The sequence below is a fragment of the Muscardinus avellanarius genome (assembly GCF_963383645.1).
Source record: "Muscardinus avellanarius genome assembly, chromosome: 12".
In the NCBI taxonomy this organism is placed as follows: domain Eukaryota; kingdom Metazoa; phylum Chordata; class Mammalia; order Rodentia; family Gliridae; genus Muscardinus; species Muscardinus avellanarius.
The window spans coordinates 84556308-84577444 of NC_137798.1; the positions used below are offsets into that span (position 1 = coordinate 84556308).

General features: G+C 37.7%; 1 protein-coding gene across 1 annotated transcript; it reads right to left on the bottom strand.

Moving 5' to 3' along the window:
- Positions 1–678: 678 nt before the first annotated feature.
- DIO2 (iodothyronine deiodinase 2) lies at positions 679–9532 on the bottom strand (the record flags this gene model as incomplete). The annotated part of the gene is made up of 2 exons (XM_080706984.1): positions 9305–9532; positions 679–1254 (listed from the first exon to the last, which is right to left on the bottom strand). Exons 1-2 carry the CDS (start codon positions 9524–9526, stop codon positions 679–681), a joined length of 798 nt encoding a protein of 265 aa, XP_080563110.1. The 5' UTR covers positions 9527–9532.
- Positions 9533–21137: the final 11605 nt, after the last annotated feature.

Here is a 21137-nt window from a genome sequence, read left to right on the forward strand (position 1 = left end):
CTGCCTCCTCTTTCCTGGTTACTTATGTGATTTTCTTCTAGTGCTTTCTCCACATGCCTAGAAAGTAAAACCTTAGGTTTCAGATCATCAATCCAAATTGAGGAGTCATTCTTGATATCTACAAATAGACCTGTGAATTCTGGGCTACATAGACTGGCAAAGGGCATCATGTGGCTAGAACTGCTCTTACACATTAAACACCAAAGTCCTAACCACATGGCCAGAGACAAGGATGTATTACAAGTTAGTATTGGGGTATTTTCCAGTTGGGCTGTATCCATGCTTTATCTTTATGTAGATAGTAGCTGCCTCCAACATAGTAATTATTCAGGTAACTTTTCTTCTGGTCCCAGAGTTGGCATCAGCAGTATCCCTTTTCTCAAGAAAGAATGAACACATATTGAATCAGAGTTTCTTCTTTGCCAACTTAGATTTCTTTCTTCCTCAGGGCTTTTTGCTAAGAAGAGAGGTAACAGGGCTACTATTTAGTCCAATCCCATTTAAAGTATTGGGATGATAAAGGTTTATGTTCTTCTGACAGGTAAATTCCTGTCTCTCAGTGAGGCAATGGGACTCAGTTGAAATAGTGGATTTACTTTTTAATTTCCTTTCTTTTACATATATCTTTAAAATAATAAGCTCTATTGCAATCATACCTTTAACCAGCTAATCTAGAATTCATCTCTTGCTGAAATTCTTCTCCAGCCAACACCGGACTTCTTGAAGGTTGTAACAGAAGGGGCCCTTCCCTCCTAGATAAGCAATTTTCTGTCTCTGCACAATGCATACACGCTCAAAGGCTACCCCGTAAGCTACATTGGCATTATTGTCCATGCGGTCAGCCACAACTCGGCACTGAGGCGGCAAGGAGAAATGCTCCAGAAGTTGCTGGGCTGCTGCGCATCGATCTTCCTGGCTACGGTGCTTCTTCACCTCGAAAGACCAAGAGGAGTCCCCAGGCACTGCCCAGCCATCCGAAGGATGAGCTTCATCAATGTAGACCAACAAGAAGTCAGCCACCGATGAGAACTCCTCCACCAGTTTTCGGAAGGCTGGCAGCTGCCTAGTGAAAGGAGGTCAGGTAGCCGAACCAAAGTTGACCACCAGTGGACGCTCAGAGCTGGCAAAGTCAAGGAGGTGGCACTCGGCTCCACTGGCTGTATTCTCTTGTGCACCACGGCCACCACTGTTACCTCCTTCTGGATTGGACACATGAACCACACTGGAATTGGGGGCATCTTCGCCCAGTTTCACCTGATAATGGCAAGAGAAAGAGAAAGAGAAAGAGAGAAAGAGAGCTATGTTAAATACAATGCTGCTTCAACTCACCCTAAAAAGATACAACTATCTCTAATAAAATGTGCTATTTTTTTTCAGAAGATATGGCAAACATGTATTTATCTGAGGGAAAGGGAGTCATAGTAGGTAACGTAAAGAATGGCCAAAAGAGAATAGACATCTTTTTTTTAATTCTATACAGTCATGAAAGGTAATGATTTTTACCATCAAAGGCACTGGAGTTAACTCTTTTCATCATTAAGGCTGGTATTCTTTGATATCCTTATTTGTCTGTCCATACTTAGCAAGCATTCTATAACAAGTGATTAACTGACTTCATTTTAAAAGTCAGAAGCAAATGGTCTACTTGAAGATAAATTATCAGAGTCTTGGGACATACTTGACTCTTTTAGAATTCTAAAATATTCAGGCAGGATGTAAGTTTTCAGTTATGATGCTAAGTTATTTCATCTCGACCAAAGGGCTCTGTTCCTAGCCAAAGCCAAGAAAACATGGAATGTACCATTTCTAAGAAGGATTATTCCTCCTTAAGCTCTTCCATGCTTTTCTATCTGTAGGGTAAAGAAAATAATGCCTGTATTCTTTACATAGTTATTGGAGCGTAACTTAAGGGGAAAAAAACTCTTGGTATACTGTAAATCACTGTATAACTATACATTGCATTATCAGATGTTACCTCACACATGAACAAAATACCAATTTTCTTGGGAATTTTTTTGTTTTAAATAAATTACTAGTCTGCGAAGAGATGTGGGCTCTCCTCAGCATGGTGCCCCTGGTTACATAGTGGTGTTTTTATGACTAGAATCTCATAGTTTTCATTAAAAACAATATTCAGAAGCTAGGGAGGAAAAGGTTCATAGGAGGAACTCTAGATGAAGGAAAAACCACAGATGAGCAAATAAAGAGACTTAACTGAGAGAAATGGGAGGGGGGAAGAAGGAAATTTCCTGATGTACATGATGCACATTCACAAACATATCAGTCAGTCATTAAGCCAAACATGAGAAGGAGGGAGGGGGGAAGGAAGGAATGGGATGGGAATTGAAGAAGGGCTAAATGAGTGATATGTGCATGTGTGCCTCTACCATCCTGTGCCCCATTAAGATGTATGACTGCAATGGAACCAATAAAATAGCAGACACACAAACAAAACCAATTATTCCAGAATCCTACTTCTAGTTAATTTCTCATTTTCTGTATGTTTGATTTGTTTGTTTTCCCATATGATATACGAAGTCACAAATTATATACTTTTCTGCCATGTAATTTACTAACAAGGTCCTCTGAATGCTAAACTATTCAGGCAGAAAAAGGGTAGGCAAAAATTGTTCCACATGCCCCTTTTGCACATGGTTTAAATAGTTGGACACAGAACAATGAAACAGAGTTTGTGGCCTTTGGATCTATGAGTTGAAAATAAAAAACAGACAGCATAAAAGAGCCAATTACTTCTGTTTGAATTAACACAATTGGATCTTCCCCTAGAATGGTTTAATCAAAGCCAGTAATATTAGGGCTGGCTTATAGCAGTATAATTGATTTTTATGCACTATCCTTAATATCGCAAAACATTTCCAACTGGATCAGGCTTATTTCCCTCATATAAATACAATCATTTATAACACTGGTGTTAATTGAAGTTACTTAGAAGTGAATTGTTAAAGATATAACAATCCAAGTTGACATAAAAGACTCAAGGGCTTTTCTAAGGAAGCCCCTAGCTAAAGTTAATGCATACTTCATTTTAAGTATAGAGCAGGAATCAAAGTTCTTTGTCTCCATTTTGAAAATTCCTAACAGGGAAGGTCAGAAACAGGTATTATTCATTTTCTGAAAGAAATAAAAAAATAAAAATCTTCCTTCTTAGAAAAAAAAGCTGTTGACATGATTTAAATTAGTATATTTGGTTTCCATCACCACCAGGGGAAAAGTTACTTACTTATATTAAATTTCTTGGCTAATTTGCAAGTGACACTAGATGGAGAAATCTAATAAGCCACTTTTAACTGGATTATTTCATGGGAACTACATTATTCCTTGATGTACAAAAATATGCTTCACGGTTAAAGATATGCATTTTTAAGGTACTATAAATCTTTTAATTCAAGAGTTCTTTGAACATGTCTTTATAGATCTGGCTAGTGAATAGCATTTCCATCTTTCCATACTATATATTTCTACTTAAAATAAGAATTCTAGAAATAAGAATTCTAGAAATAAGAATTCTAGAACTGCTTTTAACAAAACTCTGTATGTTAAGCTCCTCAACTCACTGTGATAAGAAGATATGAATGCATTGAGTGAGTGTGCCCCAGAGACTTCTGGTTAAGTAAGCAACCTGTACTGGGGAGAAAAATAATCTCTGCACTACAGACTGATAGGTTCATGGGAGGTGAACACATCCATCTGCATTTTTGAGTCACTGTTGAGACCCATGTTCATGGGAGGTGAAAACATCCATCTGCATTTTTGAGTCACTGTTGAGACCCATGTACAATTGTGTGGCCTTGATAAATGGGCCTCTCGCCCTCATCCTCTCACCTGGGCAGACCTGTTGATCCTTGTGTTATTCCTGACTATTCATCTGAATAATCTAATCTGAAGCTTCAGTCACAGATGAATTCCTATTACCTGCAGTTAATTTTCTTGGAAAGTCTAAGCACGCGTTCCTTCTTAGAGGCGACAGAGGGTTCAGCCACAGAATTCTTTTCAAAACCCAGACTAGTTTCCCTTAGAAAATTTAGGGCAAGAACAACACTGTTGCTCTAAAACTAACAATTAGGAAAATTAGCTAATGCATTATGCTCAAGTATATGTTTTTAAATTTTGATTGTATAAATTATCAAATATGTGCTATTTGTTATCATCATAAGTCAGTGAAGAGTTTTACACTTAATAATTACAAGTAACCTTAACCTGCAGGTTACATAATCATAGTTGGGTGATGGCTAACTCACTGAGGAAGATAAATTAAGAAATATGAATCCTGTAGCCTTCTTGCAAAGTACTGCCACAATCAACACCCAGTCTGTTCTTCATTATCTCCACTGGCCAGAGAATAAAACACATGTGACCAATCTTCTTTTATTTTGCTGAGCAGCCATGGGATCCAACCATAAAATAGAATGTCATAAACAGATATCCTCATTTATGAAGGTGACCAGGTAAGAGAATATGCATGGGTATTATTAATGCTATTAATAAAACCATGAAAGAAACATACACACACCAATGATCTGTAAGTACAAATGTGAATAGACTGGTAGTCTGCTTTTACAAGTATCACATTTACAAGTATCATATCAAATTTAGGATTAATTAATCCTAAATTTGTCCATCTTTGCCAAAAAAAAAAAAATCCAATGGAAGAGAACTCAGCTAAAATAAAGAAAAGAAAAAGCCGAACATTTGAGTTTGCTCTGAACAAAACAAACAAACAAAAAAAATTAATGACATTACTGTTCGGTCTCATCTCTGTGCTTGATCACTATGAAAATTAAATTCTTATTAGACCACAGTTTTAAACAGAGAATTTCTTGGTTTGCTTGGTTAACAACCCTGCTGAGATGAAATAAGAGAATCTCTATTGTCTTTGTGATGGAAGATTCTTTGCTTTCCCCCAAAGAAAAGCATTCCTTGACACAAAGCCAAAATGATGAAGAAAATAAAGTTGGTCCCATAATAACATTAAAGCTGCAGGAAAGAAGCTCAACAAAAACAAGTTATCTCCTGGTATTCCCCAAACTTTGTTTTAATTTCCCACAGTGGCACAGAAAGTCTCCTGGCCACAAGTTACCTATCATCTTAATTTCTCCTTCTTAGAGGGTTTGTGTTTGGTTTTTGTCCTTAATGAGACAAATTTGCCAAAGAGGCATTCAAAAGGCATTTTTTACTCTTGCGGAAGAGTAATTAGGTCGGTACCTCTTTCCCTGCCAGCGTTAGCCGCTCTAAAGAGAACCTTGCCCAGTATTTAATGCCCAAACACAAGAAGCATCATTTCCACTAATTGGTCTTGAAGTTCCGATGTTCCCAAAGGGTCCCTTTATTTCACAATGATCAGAAAGGACATACGTAAAATGTGATATCGTCATCGCTGACTTTTATCTCTCTCATCTTGTACCATGGCAGTTGTCCTTTCTTACGCTGCTGCAACCCACAGGCATGCAACACCAGCAAAGGAGGCGAAGAAAGGAGTTGCATTTCAACAACAGACGATATCTTTGGGCCAAGGTTGGAAATTTCAATACACATTTTTACAAATATGAACATGAGGATAAGTACACAGCATATATGAACATTAGCTTCCCTTGAGGATGAAGTTCCTTTTATGACAGTGTTTGGTGCATAGGGAAAAGGGTTACACTAGACAAGGAGTAGAAAAAAAAAGCCCTTCATCCAGTAGAGCTGGAAATAGAGCATATATAACTATCCTTGTTTTGTTGTAGCTTTTTTTGTGTTTTTTTTTATTCCATAGCCTGAGACAGGTTTTTGGATAAAATATCACATTATCTCATTATAAAAAGTAAAGCAAATGATAAACACAGGAAATAGGCCAGTGGCAGAATATTTACACATACCTGGAAATGGCTTAATAAACTATCAGGAAGTTTCAGATTCCTTGACAGAATGATCAGGCTGCATCAATGTCCTTAGAAAGGCAGCCAAACAAGCATTGAGCAGAGATTTAACCATTTGCACTCAGACTGGCCAGGTAAGTGTCAGAGTTGCAGAACCAATTACTGACTCCTTCCTCTGAGCCCAGTCTCATGTTTGGCTGTCCTTCTTTTGATTTCTTCCTTGAAAATTGAGCTCCAAGTCCTATCACTCCCCAATGTCTTAGCCAAAGGATGGACAAGTGCTGGCTGTGGCTTCTTTGTAACCCTTCTTTTGGGACAGTTTCTCTCTTAAAAGGGCCATTTTCTATTGTAGAAAGTAGTGTCAAAAGGCTTGAGGTGAAAGAAGAGGTGGGGGGGAGAATGTTGAAGAGACTCTTTCAAAACCAAAATTATATGTTCAGATGAATATGTTTTCTGTGCCGCTGCAATATTAACTGTGCAGAGACTGAGGTGCTTGTCAGCATCTATACCGTGTGTTTACTTTTACACTTCATTTAGGTTGGAGCCAGGCACCCAGACAGGACAGTTTTCTTGTTGGTTTCATTTCTGAGTCTGAGCACCAACACAAGGATACAGTGTTCAGACACAGTGACACTGACTAAAGAAACTTAAATATGTCATTGACCCCAGACTCTCTCATGAGTCCCTATAGACTGTCTTTTCAATCAAAATTGCACACAGAACCATTCCTTACCAATCTAAATGGTCTTAAAAAGCTTTTTTCGAAAGTCAATTTTAAAACACTATAAATGTTTTAATGAACAAGGGATCTTTTTAATTTTAATTTTGTTCTTTTTTTAAAAAAATGTCTGTGTTTCCTTTTATCTAAGACACAGGGATCTGACTCTCTAAATACCTTCCTAAGCATCTGGCAATCAGCAAGTAGCATGTGTAGTTGTATCATACATGGACAGGGCCCTCATCTTGGGAAACTCAACCTCTAAGGTGACAGCCTCAAATTAATTCAAATCAAGTTTACAAAATACGGTGATGCCACCTCCCAAGACCTCTAGAAGTGGTCATTCCCCAAAACAGTAGCAAAGATGGCATCAGCATTTGGTGAAATGACTTAATCTACTCAAGAGATTCTGAGTGACCTTCAGATTCCACCAGAACAACCACCACCCTAGCCATATTTGAAGGCAGAAAAATACCAATATTCAGTTCTAGCTGATTTCTCACTGTCTCTGTCCATTACATACTCAGGCCAGTCTTATTTTTCTATACCTCTGGTTCCCAGAGTTACTTCTGCACATTGTAACTATCCTATCAATCACTGAGAGCAAATTCAATAATATCAGCTCTGAACTTGGTCAATAAATGCATCAGTAGGTAGAGACAAAGAAAGTCAGAAGAGAAATACACAAACCATGGGCCCAAAACAAACAAACAAACAAACAAACAAAACCACATCACTCATCCTTCCCAGTTTCCTGGAATGTGAATAACATGGTACAACACAATGGAACACTACACATTAGTGAAAAAATGAACACTGAAGTTTATTATAGAGTCATTTGTTTTGTTTTTCATGTCAATTTTAATAAGCTGGTTAATGGAGAAAAAATACCTCAATACATGTGGATAACATCACAGACCCCATAGTTGATGTGAGAGATTACATTAATATGAGATATATATGCATTTTAGTAACAATCCTCCCTAGAAGTGATCTTACATAAGTGAAAGTCAACTATACTTCAAGAAAGTGAGAATTAATATTCTAAGGTCCAGCATTTGACATTTTCATGTTATCTGCTAAGACACATAAAATAAATACAAATGCAGATGAGGGAACTTTCTAATTATTAATATTTTATATGCCTGTGTATTCTCCTCTCCAAATCAAAACAGAAATAGTTCACATCCAGTATACACATTTGTGCAAATGGAATGCTTGTTTCAGTATCTCCTTGCCCATACATCTTAGCTCCCTCTACTTATATAATATTGAGGGGTTTTTCCTGTCAGGACTTTGAGCACTAATTCATATTCTGATTTTTAAAAATGTCACTTACTAATGAAAGCTCTTACTAGTCACCTGTCCTTAGGAAAATAAGTGCAAAACCTCTGCAGGTAATCTCAATAACAAAACGCCTCTGAGGATAAAACTTCTCTAGTTCACAGTAGATAGTTTCTTCCTGAACATCTGATTTTCAGTGGAACAACATTGGCTTGGATTCCTTACTTCTTTTCTTGATGCATAGCTATTTTTCCCTAGTGTTTACTTCTGAAGAACTCATTCCTGTCCTCCTCTATTATTCTTAGTTCACATCTCTGTTTCTGAGGTTCTTTGCCACTTCACTGAACACCTGGCTTCAGTATACTTCTCATTCCCTTCCCTGACACCTTCTACAAGGTCCCTCAGTACTCTTAGGAAAAAAGCAAGATTGTCTCCTTTGGTCATAACTCTTTGCCAAGTGAGTTCATTCTTCCTACCCCAGGGGGCCTTCAAGAGTCCTCTGAGCCAAGCACAGGGGCTGGGAGCAAATTGACAAGGGACTGGTGACAAAGCATTCCTCTTGTTCCTTAAGGTCTTAGTTGAAAATGTTCTACCAACGTCTCCCAACAGGTAAGAAAGGCCACTGCTCTGGAGCAGAAGGTAGAACCTCATGGTAAACTGTAGACCAATCAGCTTTTTCTAAGGCAACTTTTTTCACATGAAGAAGCCAAGTTAATTTGGTTCCCTTCACAAAGTCTGGGTTTCTGAAAGCCAGTGCTCAGAGCTGTTTTCTACAAACTGCTGTCTAGTAACTAGAGACCCACAAACTCCCATAACAGTAGAAGAGGCTACACAGAGGCTGGCCCTCATTAACTCTTACCTCTCTCATAAAGGAAGCTGCAAGGGTGCCCTGCCACACTAGAAGACACCAAGACACCATTTTGTTGTCTTTTCAACTCTCTGACAGTTTTGAGTAGCATTTTCTTTTCTTACAGCAAGAAAAGAAAAAGAAAAAATGCTACTTGAACTGTCTCTCCCAGTGTACCTTCCATACTCTCCCATCAAGCAAACCATCAAAATTCCAACTTGGGGCAGGAGCAAAACATATGCAGCAATCTCCCCATGCAGGAAACTTTCTGACTTCACCCAAAATTATACTATGGGCACCAAACCTTCTACTCCAACATCGCAGAAAGATAATAACTCCGATTTCAAGAGACTCTTTCTTAAGTCATACAGAGTCATTAATGCCTATCACTCCCAAATCAAACCTGTGTGGCAGGTGTAGAAAGTAAGGCAGAGGCTCACTCCAACAAAGAAGGCAGGACCCGAAATAGAGCTTTACGGTTTTTACTCCAGTTCTCCCCATGGCTTCCAGTCCCCACCATCCGAGCCCTGCCCTCAGGACCTACAGAAGAGCCCCCGTCGGGCTGCCGCAGCTCACCTGTTTGTAGGCATCCAGGAGGAAGCTCTTCCAGACGCAGCGCAGCCCCTCTGAGGTCAGCATGCGCCGCCACTCTCCACGAGTGGACTTGGAGCGGCTCAGCAGCAGCACCACGTGCTTGAGCAGAATGACCGAGTCATAGAGCGCCAGGAAGAGGCAGTTGGAGAAAAAAACTGGCAGAATTTGCAGTGTGATCAGCAAGTCTACGCTGAGGATACCCATCTTCTCTGCCTCCTGAGTCAGTCCCCGTGTGCGCTCTGGGTCCCCTTCACCCTCTTATTTAAAAGGGAGGTGGTGATAGAGGGAGTAGGGTGGGGGAGGTAAGGGGAAGTCTAGGGATAGGGATGGGGAGGGGGGAGAAGGAGAAAAAAAACTAAATTAAATGGAAGCCCAAGTTGTCTCCTCTTTCAAAGCTGCAGAAATGGCAAGACCAAGTTCAGTCTCTGCCTCCCAGCAGTTGGAGTGTGCCCATCAATTCATTCAATTCGGAGCTGCTCCCTTTTTTTTTTTTTTCTCCAGGATTTAAGATGTTAAAAAAAAAAAGAAAAGAAAAAGAAAGAAAGAAACTGGCGTACCCGTCCCTAATCCAGTTGCCCCTGTCAGAGTCCGTTAAAGACGGGCAGTTCTAGTTTCATTTCCAGGCACCTATGAGACTGTTGAGACTGCAGAATTTCCTGGAGCTTTTCATTGTCTCTATGTTCCTGAAACGTAGCCTGCTTCTTTCTTGAATTGCCAGTTTTTAAAATGTGCTTTAAGGGTAATCCCCCCCCCCTCTTTTCTCTCTCTTTCTTAACTCCGTATTACACACTCTTTCTGTTCTCCTTTCCCCAGCCCTGCCTCCCTCTCTCCCTTCTCCAGGAGCGACTGATCCCTCTGTGCCTCACACTCTCTCTGGCTTTTCCTTCCTGCTATCTGTCTGTGGTGCAGAATGCCTCTCTCTGCAGCCCAGCGAGGCTCCCTGAAGCCTTTTATACATTCCCTGGCTAATTGCTGCAATAGAGAAATGAAAGCCTGATCTTGCTAAAGATCTTGACGTCATTGAGAAAGAGGGCTTTACTTTGGCCAGGACAGCAGTGAATAGAAAAGCAAAACTTTTTTTTTTTTTTTTTTTTTAGAAGAGGTGGGGGAGAGACAGTGGAATTTTGCTTTGTGATTTAAAGAGAGGAAGAGAGAGAGAGAGAGAGAGAGAGAGAGAGAGAGAGAGAGAGAGAGAGAGAGAGAGGATACCTTTGACAGCTTTCAGGAAATGCTTCCAAACTTTAGGGAAAGTAATTCAATATAATGTGTAGATTAATATAGTAACACTCTCTCCTCTGATTATCATTATTATGAATTTATCAGAGGTTTGGAAAAGAAAGGATCCTGGCAGGCAGGTAGAAAAGAGAAAGAGTAAGTCCAGAAGGTCTTTGCTGTATTTCTTAGAAGACATGAATGTTTACATGTGACCTTTACACCTTTATATGTCAACTCTGTCTCTGAATTACATTTGTGACCTAGATCATTAAAATATTTTTGAGTCATGATCTTATTTAAGAAAACGCAAAGTGGATTGCGAGGTGAAAAACTTTTAAACTATTTGAGGATCATCACAGCATTTCTTTAAAACTTCTTGCAGAAACTTAATACAAGTTTTCTTTTTGGTTTTACACATACACACACACACACACACACACACACACACACACACACACACACATATACAGACATAGGAACTAGATGAGCATGTTGACTCCAAAGCCTTGCTTTTCCCCTTCCTCTCTGAGACAGTTACTTGGGGAAAGAATGCTTTGGCCAAATGCCATGACCCCATCCCATTCTACTTGTCCTTCCTTTATCACCTAACACAACACCTGTAAGAAATGTTTTCTTGGGAGCAGAAGGGGAAAGTGCAGACCCTAGAGTGGGGCGAAAATTTTTAACTGAAAATGAATTAGCTGAGTTTTCTGTGGACACAGAGCTTTTATTTAACATGAACTAAGCAGTGGGCAAAAACCTGTGGTCAGTCCATCGCTATATTTTGTCCCTGGGAGTAAAACCTGCAAGATCACAGAGATCATTTAAAAGCCTACAGCCAAGGTCATCAGTTGGTGGCCCGGAGGCTAAAGTGTGCATACAGAAGCATTTTGTTTAGTGGGCAAGGTGCTTTTTGCCTTAAGGAGAAGGCCCCCATGGTCTGTGTGACCAGGGATTTTTGTCTGCTTTGTTCCTTGCTACCTCTCTAGCACTTACAACAATGCCCACTAAGGATGTTCTGAATGAACAAATATTTGGGACACCCAGAGGGCCACTGCTCTGTGGCCCACTAGGGGGCGCCATTCACATGCACTATGATATGAAGGGGGTGTCCCTAGAATTGTGAAATATGGCCTTGTGCATGGCCCTCTCCACTGTCACACCTGCACCACTCACTACCTTCATTTTTAATCATAATTTGGCCTATTAAAGTTTTTGGGATAAATTTACAGAGAGGACTTCAGAGGCTAGAAAAATAAATATAAGCCACATCCAAAATTTATCCTAGGACCAGCATAGGTTGTCACCAAAAGAATAGTAGTATTCATTTACATAATATATATTTACCCCACTAATTCTCTCAAACTTCTCAATGTCTTTATGGGAAACAAGAAAGGACAAAGAGAAGAAAGTGACTAGAGGTGTTGTTGTTGTTGTTGTTGTTGTTGTTGTTGTTGTTGTTTTTATTGAAGTAGATGGGAAAGCAACAGTGCTAGAAGAAGTCTCAGTCAACAATGACAGGAGACATGGATTCGGGAAATAATGCATCCACATGTGGCCCAAGTCTTAAAATCTCACCCCTTCCCAGACATTCATTTTGCCTTGTTTGAATAAACCAGAGCTCCACTAACGTGGAGACTTCAACAACTATAGAACCTAATTTTACATCGCTTGTCATTTTTTTTCTCAAGGACTGAGGTACGTTTGGAAATGACAAGCAAAGAAGAAGATTTGGTGGAAAATAAGGAAATACAAAGTTCAAAGCACGTCCAGACTATAAATATTTATGATGGTTGGTTATTGTTTTTCCTTTTTTTTTTTTTGTCTTGCTTTTGCTCAGAAGTGTCAAAGGAAATTTTAAAAATATATAAGAGAACCAAATAACCACATAGCCAACCTGGTCATGTCATTTCTCAGATTTTTCTATCATTTTTTCTGTATAAATTACTGAATAAATGAAAGATAAAACTGAGAGCCATTCTTATACCAATCTGTCTATCGTGCTTAGAAATTATGGTTCTTCAAACTTCTTTCTCTTTTTACATATGGTTCAGAGTTACAACTATTAACAGTATTGAGTACTTTGATCTTTAAGTAATTTTATACTCATTAACAAAATAATCACAAAGTGACGGAATATGATTTTTCCCCCATCGCATAGATGATAGGAAGTAAATTGGCATGTTTTAGGGAGTCAGCTGGTGTGGGATGTTTTCCCAAACTCTAAACCTCAGTTTTTCCTTAATAACTGTTTTGTGGATCTCAATTGTTGCTCTGGGAAACAAAATTCTTGCCCAAAGCAGTTGACTGGTAATTTTATCTTCAAAATTGCAAAGGTATGTGGGAGTTAACATCTGTTTAATATTCCCCCAACACAAGCTCTGGGTTTAGATATCATATGACCATTTAAAGGGCTTGGATATCTTCTTGGTCATGTAAGTGTTCTTAGCAATCAACACTGTCCTGAGCTAAATGCAAGCCAACATGTGTCATTTTGGTTGAATTTCTCCATGCAATGTTGTACCCAGTTTTCAAATTCCAAAAAGAGACATTCCAGGGCAAAATGCTTTGGACTTTTTCATAAGTACAGAACCACTGTAATACCCATTTTGTGTTTTTTTCTCTTTCCATAGTAAGAGAACATCCTATCCCACCATTGCCTCCTTTGGCTGAGAAAGTTATAAGTGATGGATCTCCTTACTTACTGATTCTTAAGTCCAGATGAAGAAAATGAAATTAGCTGGCCTGTAAGTGGACTTAAAACTTTCAAGCAGGGCAGCTTCCACTACAATTTCCTTATTCTTATCTGAAAGAGCATCTAAAGAATCCATGAATGTAACAATCCCTGTGGTCTATTTTCAAGCAATTTAGGTTATTTTAATTTTCATTGAAGTGATTGTTGCAACTCACAACAAAAAAAAAATAAACAGTTTTTTACTCAAGTGAAAACCTGTAGAATAAATATGATTATTAAAAAGTTAATCAAAATATATCTGGAAGAGACAGGTATGCTGACAGAGGTTTGGAAATATGGTTACTGTAGATATCCCCTGAAATAGCACAGCTCCTATGAGGGAAAAGAGTCACAAACTGCACAACCTTTTGCCTCTAGCCGGTGCTGGTATAGCCAAGAGGGCATTTTGATACAAGGTTTATGCCACAACCACTGAATCCCTCACAATTCCCTGTGGGCCATCCATTCTGCAAACGCAGCTGTGTTCCCTGCCCTGTGGCCAGAGGAGAAGCTCAACAGATAAAATACACAACCCCAGAGTAAATGCCGACACACCTTGAGCAAAGGACACAGGGCTGAGGCAGGGAGGGCAGGCGCCGTGGGGGGTGAGAACCTTCTGTCCCAACAACATTCTCTGGGCCCTCGGCAGGCCTGCACTGGATGAGGCATTACAGTACTTCTTTCCCCCTAGACTGCTTACCAGTAAGCATAGAAAAGAAAGAAAATAAGAAGAAGGAGAGGGGAAGCAAAATGTGAAGAGGGAATAGTAGATAAAGAGGTAGGAGGAAAAGGAATGAGGCTGAGCAAAGGCTCACTGAATGGTCTGTAGAGGTGACCTGTAAAAGAACAATCAGTGTCAGTGTGGGAAAGCTTTTGGTAGGGAAGACAGCTTTTGGGAACCTGGAAGGCACCTCATGTCACACAGGCCACCACACGTCTGTTAGGAGGCAATACCCTTCGTCTGCTGGTCTAGATCAGAATGAATGGCTACTGGTCACCGGAAGCCACCCACACCGCTCCAGGTGCTGCTGGGCTCTCTGTTATTTAGCTTTAAAAATAGTCTTTTTTTTTTTTTAATTGGTGCACTGTACTCATACATCATAGTGGGATACATACTTTTGTAGACATACATGCACACATTGCCCAGTCAGCCCCCACCCGATCCCTACCCCATTCTCTCCCTATCCCTCCCTCCCATGCTTGGCTTAGTAGTTGACATCTAGTATTATAGCAATTTATCAAAAATTAAAAATGATAATCTCACATAACAGTTTCATTTGTCTGATACCAAGCTTTTGATGACTTAAAGATAACATTTCAATATTTCTTTTTGCTTTCTTTCTTACCAGAGAATCTATTTTTTCTATTTTTTAGGTGAAACTATCATATATTTATATATTTATTTTTCAGAAAAAAAATCTATCCTAATATGGAATATGGACTCTAGGTACCCACAACGATCTTGAAAAATCTCTAGATACACTCAAGTTAGGATCCATGAGGGAAAAGAGGTCGTAGAAGAGAAAGCAGAAGATTCTGTAGTGTTATACATGCTGCATTCCTTCTGGACAAAAAGCCCTCAGAATGAACAAATGGAGCTCTTCTTTTCTGAAAACGTGACTCAATCTCTTCACTCCACCTACCTCCTTGACCCAACACAGTAGACTAAAAGAAGCAAAGGCAAATAGTAAAAAAATAGCGCTTGTCTTTGGAACGGCTCTACTTGATTTCATTCAACAGCTCATAGGAAACCACCAGATGATATTCGGTTTTAAAATAAAATAGGTCATTCTTTATAAATAGCTTTATAGCAGCTTAAAAAAAACATGTATGCTGAGTGCATAAACACAGAGCAGGACAAAATGTAGTAAAGTACATGCCTGATCATGCCTGATCATGCCATTCTAGAGGCAATGGTGTAGTTTGTTCTCACTGTGCCACGCCTCCTCAAGAATCAATAGACAGTAATGTGCAGAGGAAACACACTAGGTATGCTATCCCAACTTCAGTGCAGATGGTGAGGCTAATAAAGTTAACTGCAGCATGAAAATTTATGTTTGATATGGAGATGAAATGCCCTCAGTGAGGATGGTTGTACAATGAGGTATGCTGCTAAGGGAGGTTATGGAAATGTTATCAGTGGAACAAGTCACACAGTAGAGAGGCTAATAAGGTAATCTCTCAAAACCTAAGTGTGTGATGCTATTAAGATAATGGTTTAGAATAAGTTACTGTATTATACATACATAAAATCATGCAACTTAGCTAATGGAAGAACACTGTATGAATTATTGTCCTGTTTCCATTTCAAGTTTAAAGCCTAATTTTTTTTTATCAGATTAAATGAATCCATGTGCTTCTCTAAAATGCGGTAGACTAGAGTGACTTCCAAGGACGAAATATAAGGCAGGAAACTTAAATCTAATTTTATAGCCAGTCTCATTTGTTAGATGGACACTAGGAGTCCTCTATCAAAATACAAACACTTAGCTAAATGAGCATTTTTCAAAATAGATATGTGAACAAATTCTTGAATAGGCACACTCTTCTTTCTCAGAGGAATTTTATATCATGCTAAAAGGATTCTAAATTTTCCTCCCTAAAATAAAACCAATAAATCTAGTGAGTTTTGCATCAAAAATGAACTAAATTACACATAAATCTAAAACTTCAAACTTCTCAAAACAAAAATCCCTAGTTTCCTGGAAAAAAAAAAGTTAAATAATAATAGCTTACTCAGCAATTTGGCATTCATTTTTTAGAAAGAGATGTCATGTCCTGGTGGGCTTCAATCATAACATGTAGAAACTTTCTGTGGTCAGATAGACCCATATGACCGAAACAAAATTCTAGTTTAATTTTGGTGCCTATAAAATGTTTTCTTATATTTATTGCATGTTGATGAGTAATATACTTGGATTTATAAGAAACTTAGCCTTGTTTTTAAAAAAAACACCAAAATAAAAAGTCATCTTGACTAATAAGTTTATTCAGACTTGCCTAAGTCAATAGATTTCTTCTGAAAAAAAAAACTTTTCTTTGTAAAAATAAAGGAGAAAAAAAATAATTCCTGGCAGGCTAAATATGATTTTGAAATGAATTGCTAACCAGTCTTTCTAAAATGAAGAAACATTGGATGTAGTAGAAAACAGGGAGGATCCCTTGTGATTGGAATATTAGGGATGAACACTAAGACTAAAGGATAGCAGTAAACAACTTGCATCTTTGTCTAATCCAGCTCTAAACTGAACTTAATGGGCAGCCTCAAGAAAGGTACATTTCTTGACTCTAAATTATTTATCGTGTGATATTTACACCCATCATCTATTCATGAACAATTGCAAGAAAAGCTCCCTAAATATCCCTAACCTGATAAAATAGTTGTTCTCCTAAGTTTCCTGACCCAAAAAGGAGTAGAAAAACTTTCAAAAACAAAGAAAGAAAACCACCCACATTTTAGTGGACAATGACCTTGTCAAATTAAAGTTTCAACAAAATGCAACTCTTGCCAATATTATTAGTAATACTTTCATCCTCCTTAAGAGATTTTTTTTTAGCCCTCCTACACAGAAATGTTTATTATACTGGAATCTTAAAACTATGAATCTCAGTACTGTGGTTATAGTTGAGTTGCTTGGCTTTCTTGAGGTCCTGGGCTCAGTCTCCCAACACAGCTACATATTTCAAAATAGCTACAAAGACTGTCTTCTTGTTCGATAGATTGACTTTCCTGTGAGGAAGTAGTATAAACTGGATTTAGAATGAATGTAATAAGGACTGGCAGGGCACTGCAAACTTATAAATAGTATTTGATTGCCTCAATGATCAAAGGTCATAAATATTGGGAAAATAGAGAAATAAAAAGAATGTAGAGGTTAGCCCAATAAAAAGATATAAAATTAGAGGTCGATAAGCAAAGTACTTTCCATCTTAGATGTAACCCCAGTGCAAAGATATGGGTTTTGGGGAGAAATTAATGGGACAAAGGAAAAAAAAAGAAAAAATCTGTTTACATAATCAGCTCAGCTCAAAATCACTCAAGGATTAACCATTATATATCACTTATTCTATTATCAGCCACTTACAACAAAAATTTGACTGAAACCTATAAAGAGCTTGCCATTGGGCTGAACATTGAAAATAATCTCTTGCCTCAAATTTTACAGTCCAGTAGGGGGAGTCAGACAGGCTCACTTACAACAAGATCTTACAAGTAGCAGAATAGAATTTGCAGCATATGTTGAGATAAGAAGAAAGTATCAGCCAGTGACATGTGGTGTAAGCATAAAGAAAGGTTAATGAAGAATCGCCTTGGGTTGTACTAAATACATAATCAAATTCATTAATACGGTACATGATCATGGAACACATTTAAACAATGGTTTCTGAAGCACCTAGTTTGTAATATTTTATCATGAATCTCTTCTAAAGGAACTTAATACGGTTTTTTTAAATCTTAGACAGTATTCAGGGAAGGATGATTGTGTATCAATAAACAAAGTTGTTACAGACAAATGAAAGAAGTTGAAAACTTTGTTTAGACAAACACAGAGTTTCTAAACTCTGTCTAAACACAGAAATAAACAGTGTTTTGTTGTCTAAAACAATAAGAAAACTTACTGGGACCTAGGCATATACTTTTCCTTATAATAGATGAAAAATTAATAGATATATGTACAATCAGTCTTAGCATCTAACTATTATGTATATACTGGGGAAACTAGGAAGTAATTCTTTGCAGTGCTGTTCACCTCTAGGTAAAGAACACATCAGTGAGTGGTGGGGACAGCAGGGGCCAAATCAAGTTGACATTTTGCGACACTGTTTTGATTTTGAGTTGACCAGGTACCTCTCCAATGCATGCTCATAAAACACTTTAGGATGCAAAGCTCATGGCTGGATAATAGGGTAGCACTGGAAGCTTTATGTTGTGGGGCAGGGGAGGGGGAGGGACCTGCTAATTCAGAATGACTTTAATCCAAATTTCTGTTCTAGTTCTGTTCATTCTCTGTTTATTCTACCCCATGTTATCCTTCTTGCTTTCTTCTGTGTGATGGTTATCTCCTTTGTCATCCCAGCACAAATCATCTCTATAGGAAACAGGATTAGAGACACTAAGGATTTTACTTGATGGGGAATTGCTGAAACTAATTTTTAAAATAGATGTAGACATTAGATTTTATAAAAACAGAAAGCACTGATGAAATAAAAATCCTATAATACTAGCATGTAATGAACAATCTTGTTTCCATATTTATTTGTACAAATTCCTGCCAGGAAATAGTTAAATCCTAGGATGAAATTTTTTGTTGTACAAAAAAACAAACATGCAAAAGTAGAGAAAATGATATAAGGAACCACCCAGCTTCAAAAAATGTAAACCCTAAAGGGCATAAAACGAAAGCAAAAATTAATAAGTGGGATGGCATCAAACTAAAAAGTTTCTTTTTATCAAAGGAAACCATTAAGAACCTAAAGAGAAAGCCTACATAATGGGAGAAGATTTTTACCAGCCACCATTCTTATAAAGGGCTCATATCCAGAACATACAAAGAACTCAGAAGACTCTACACTAGCAAAAGAAATAAGACAATCAATAAATGGGAAACTGAATTGAATAGATACTTCACAGAAGAAGAGATACAAATGGCCAATAGATACATGAAAAGATGTTCAACATCATTAGCCATTAGATTCAAATCAAAACTACATTGAGATTGCATCTAACCCCAATCAGAGTGGCAGGCATAAAGAAATAAAATAACAACAAATGCTGGTGAGGATGTGGGGAAAGAGGAACTCTTTTACACTGTTGATGGGAGTGCAAACTAGTTCAGCTGCTATGGAGAACAGTGTGAATATTCCTTAGAAAACTGGGAATGAATCCACTATATGATTCAGCTACACCACTCCTGGATATCTTTCCAAAGGGGTTGAAATCAGAGAACTACAGTAACATATGCATACCCATGTTCATAGCAGCACAATCTGTAATAGCCAAAATATGGAACCAACCTAGATCTCCATCAACAGATGAATAGAATGCAAAATTATGGGAAACACACACAATGGAATTCTACTCAGCTATACAGAAGAACAAAATCATTTTATTTGCAAAAAAATGGAAAGACATGGAGAACATTATGTTAAATGAGATCAGCCAAGCACAGAAAGAGAAGAGACATATGTTTCCTCTAATATTCCCAAACTAGGGAGTATTAGGAATACCAGAGGGACTCCAGATAATGGAGGGGAAACCTCAGCAAAGCTGAAATGGAAGGGTAAAAAAGGAAGAAGGCTGAGGTTGATTAATAGAGGAGCTATATCCGAATATGTGTAAAAGTATAAATACAACACGGTTAAACTGGGCACTCGCTGTTAGGAGGGGGGAAGGGGAAGTATGGGGGGAGGGGACACCAAGCATAGTCTGAATTTATGCCATTTTCAATATGATCCACATAAAAATAAAATAAATAAAATATAAACTCATGATCAATCTCATTTTATCTCAACCACCTCTCCTCACCTCCTACTTCCTCTGTAATTGTGAAGCCAATTTCAGTAGGATTTTTTATATTCCCTAAGCATCTGTAATTTTTTAGCATATAGAGGGAATCATAAATTATTTTATTGATTATATATATTTCTCACTGAAAATAATCACTTAAGCTACAAAGAAATAAATGAAAAATAGAAAATTTCTTCAATCATTTGAGCTATAAACCATATTTTGGGTTGAACACCTTTTGTGCTAAATGGTACATATTATTAAAATGCATGTATAATAAAGCTAATATTTTTCATAAATTATTGAAGCACAATCATCTTTTATTGTCACCCATTTTCACTGATATACAGTACACATACTAACTGAGTGAGGTTATGAGTGGTATCAATTTTTAAATTATGAGTAGTCTCAGTATACCTATTTATATTCATCCTAACTTCCAATGTACCACATTTTATGATATAAATTGTCAACTAGGTCATAAGAGTTTTCTGATAGAACAGAAGCCTGCGGTAAGAATTCATGTAGGCTATCAATACCCAGATAATATGTTTATTACTGTGAAATTTCTCATAGGAAAACACCATTGATACAATTTATGCATTTTTCATAAGAGCAAATATCATATGAATATAGAGCTTAACTTCTCAGTGAAACACATAATATGATGGTGTGTCTTATTTTCTAAAGTCATTCTCCTCCTTGAGTCATCAAACTTTCCCCATAGGTAATAATCTCCTCCATTAGAGATCAGACATCTTCTCAACCACTTACCATTTCAGAACAACTCTCATCTCAAAAAGTGATGATGGGGGTGGAAGGTGAGAGAGAAATGTGTGTATCTATTTGCTTCTCTGTATTTTCTTCAACAGAAGGTATAAAATTTTACCTGGTGTTTTACTTGCAGAGTATGCTTGCATATGCATGTACATTAAATTTTGTAGGTATGCTTTACTATATTGAAAAATATATTCAAATAATAAATCTCAACATATGAAAATTACTTTCTTTTCCTACAGTATATAAAAATGCCAGGGCAATCTGCTTTCTATGATCAGACACCAAAGAGCTAAACATTGAATGATATCCAACTTTATGAGACACATAAAAATGAAATAAAAATGGGTAGGAAGATAAACACTTAAAGGGATAAACACTGTCAAACAGAAATGATTACAAAGTTTGTAACAATCTGGATGTTTCATTGTTTTCTGTTTACCTGGCTTTTACCACCATGAATTTCTTTTGCTCATTTCCCTTCTTTTAATAATGTATGTTCCCATAATCATTGACATTAAAGTAAAGAATGTGAACCAAGACTCATTTGATATTTATTGGAGAAATATAAGTAACTGGAA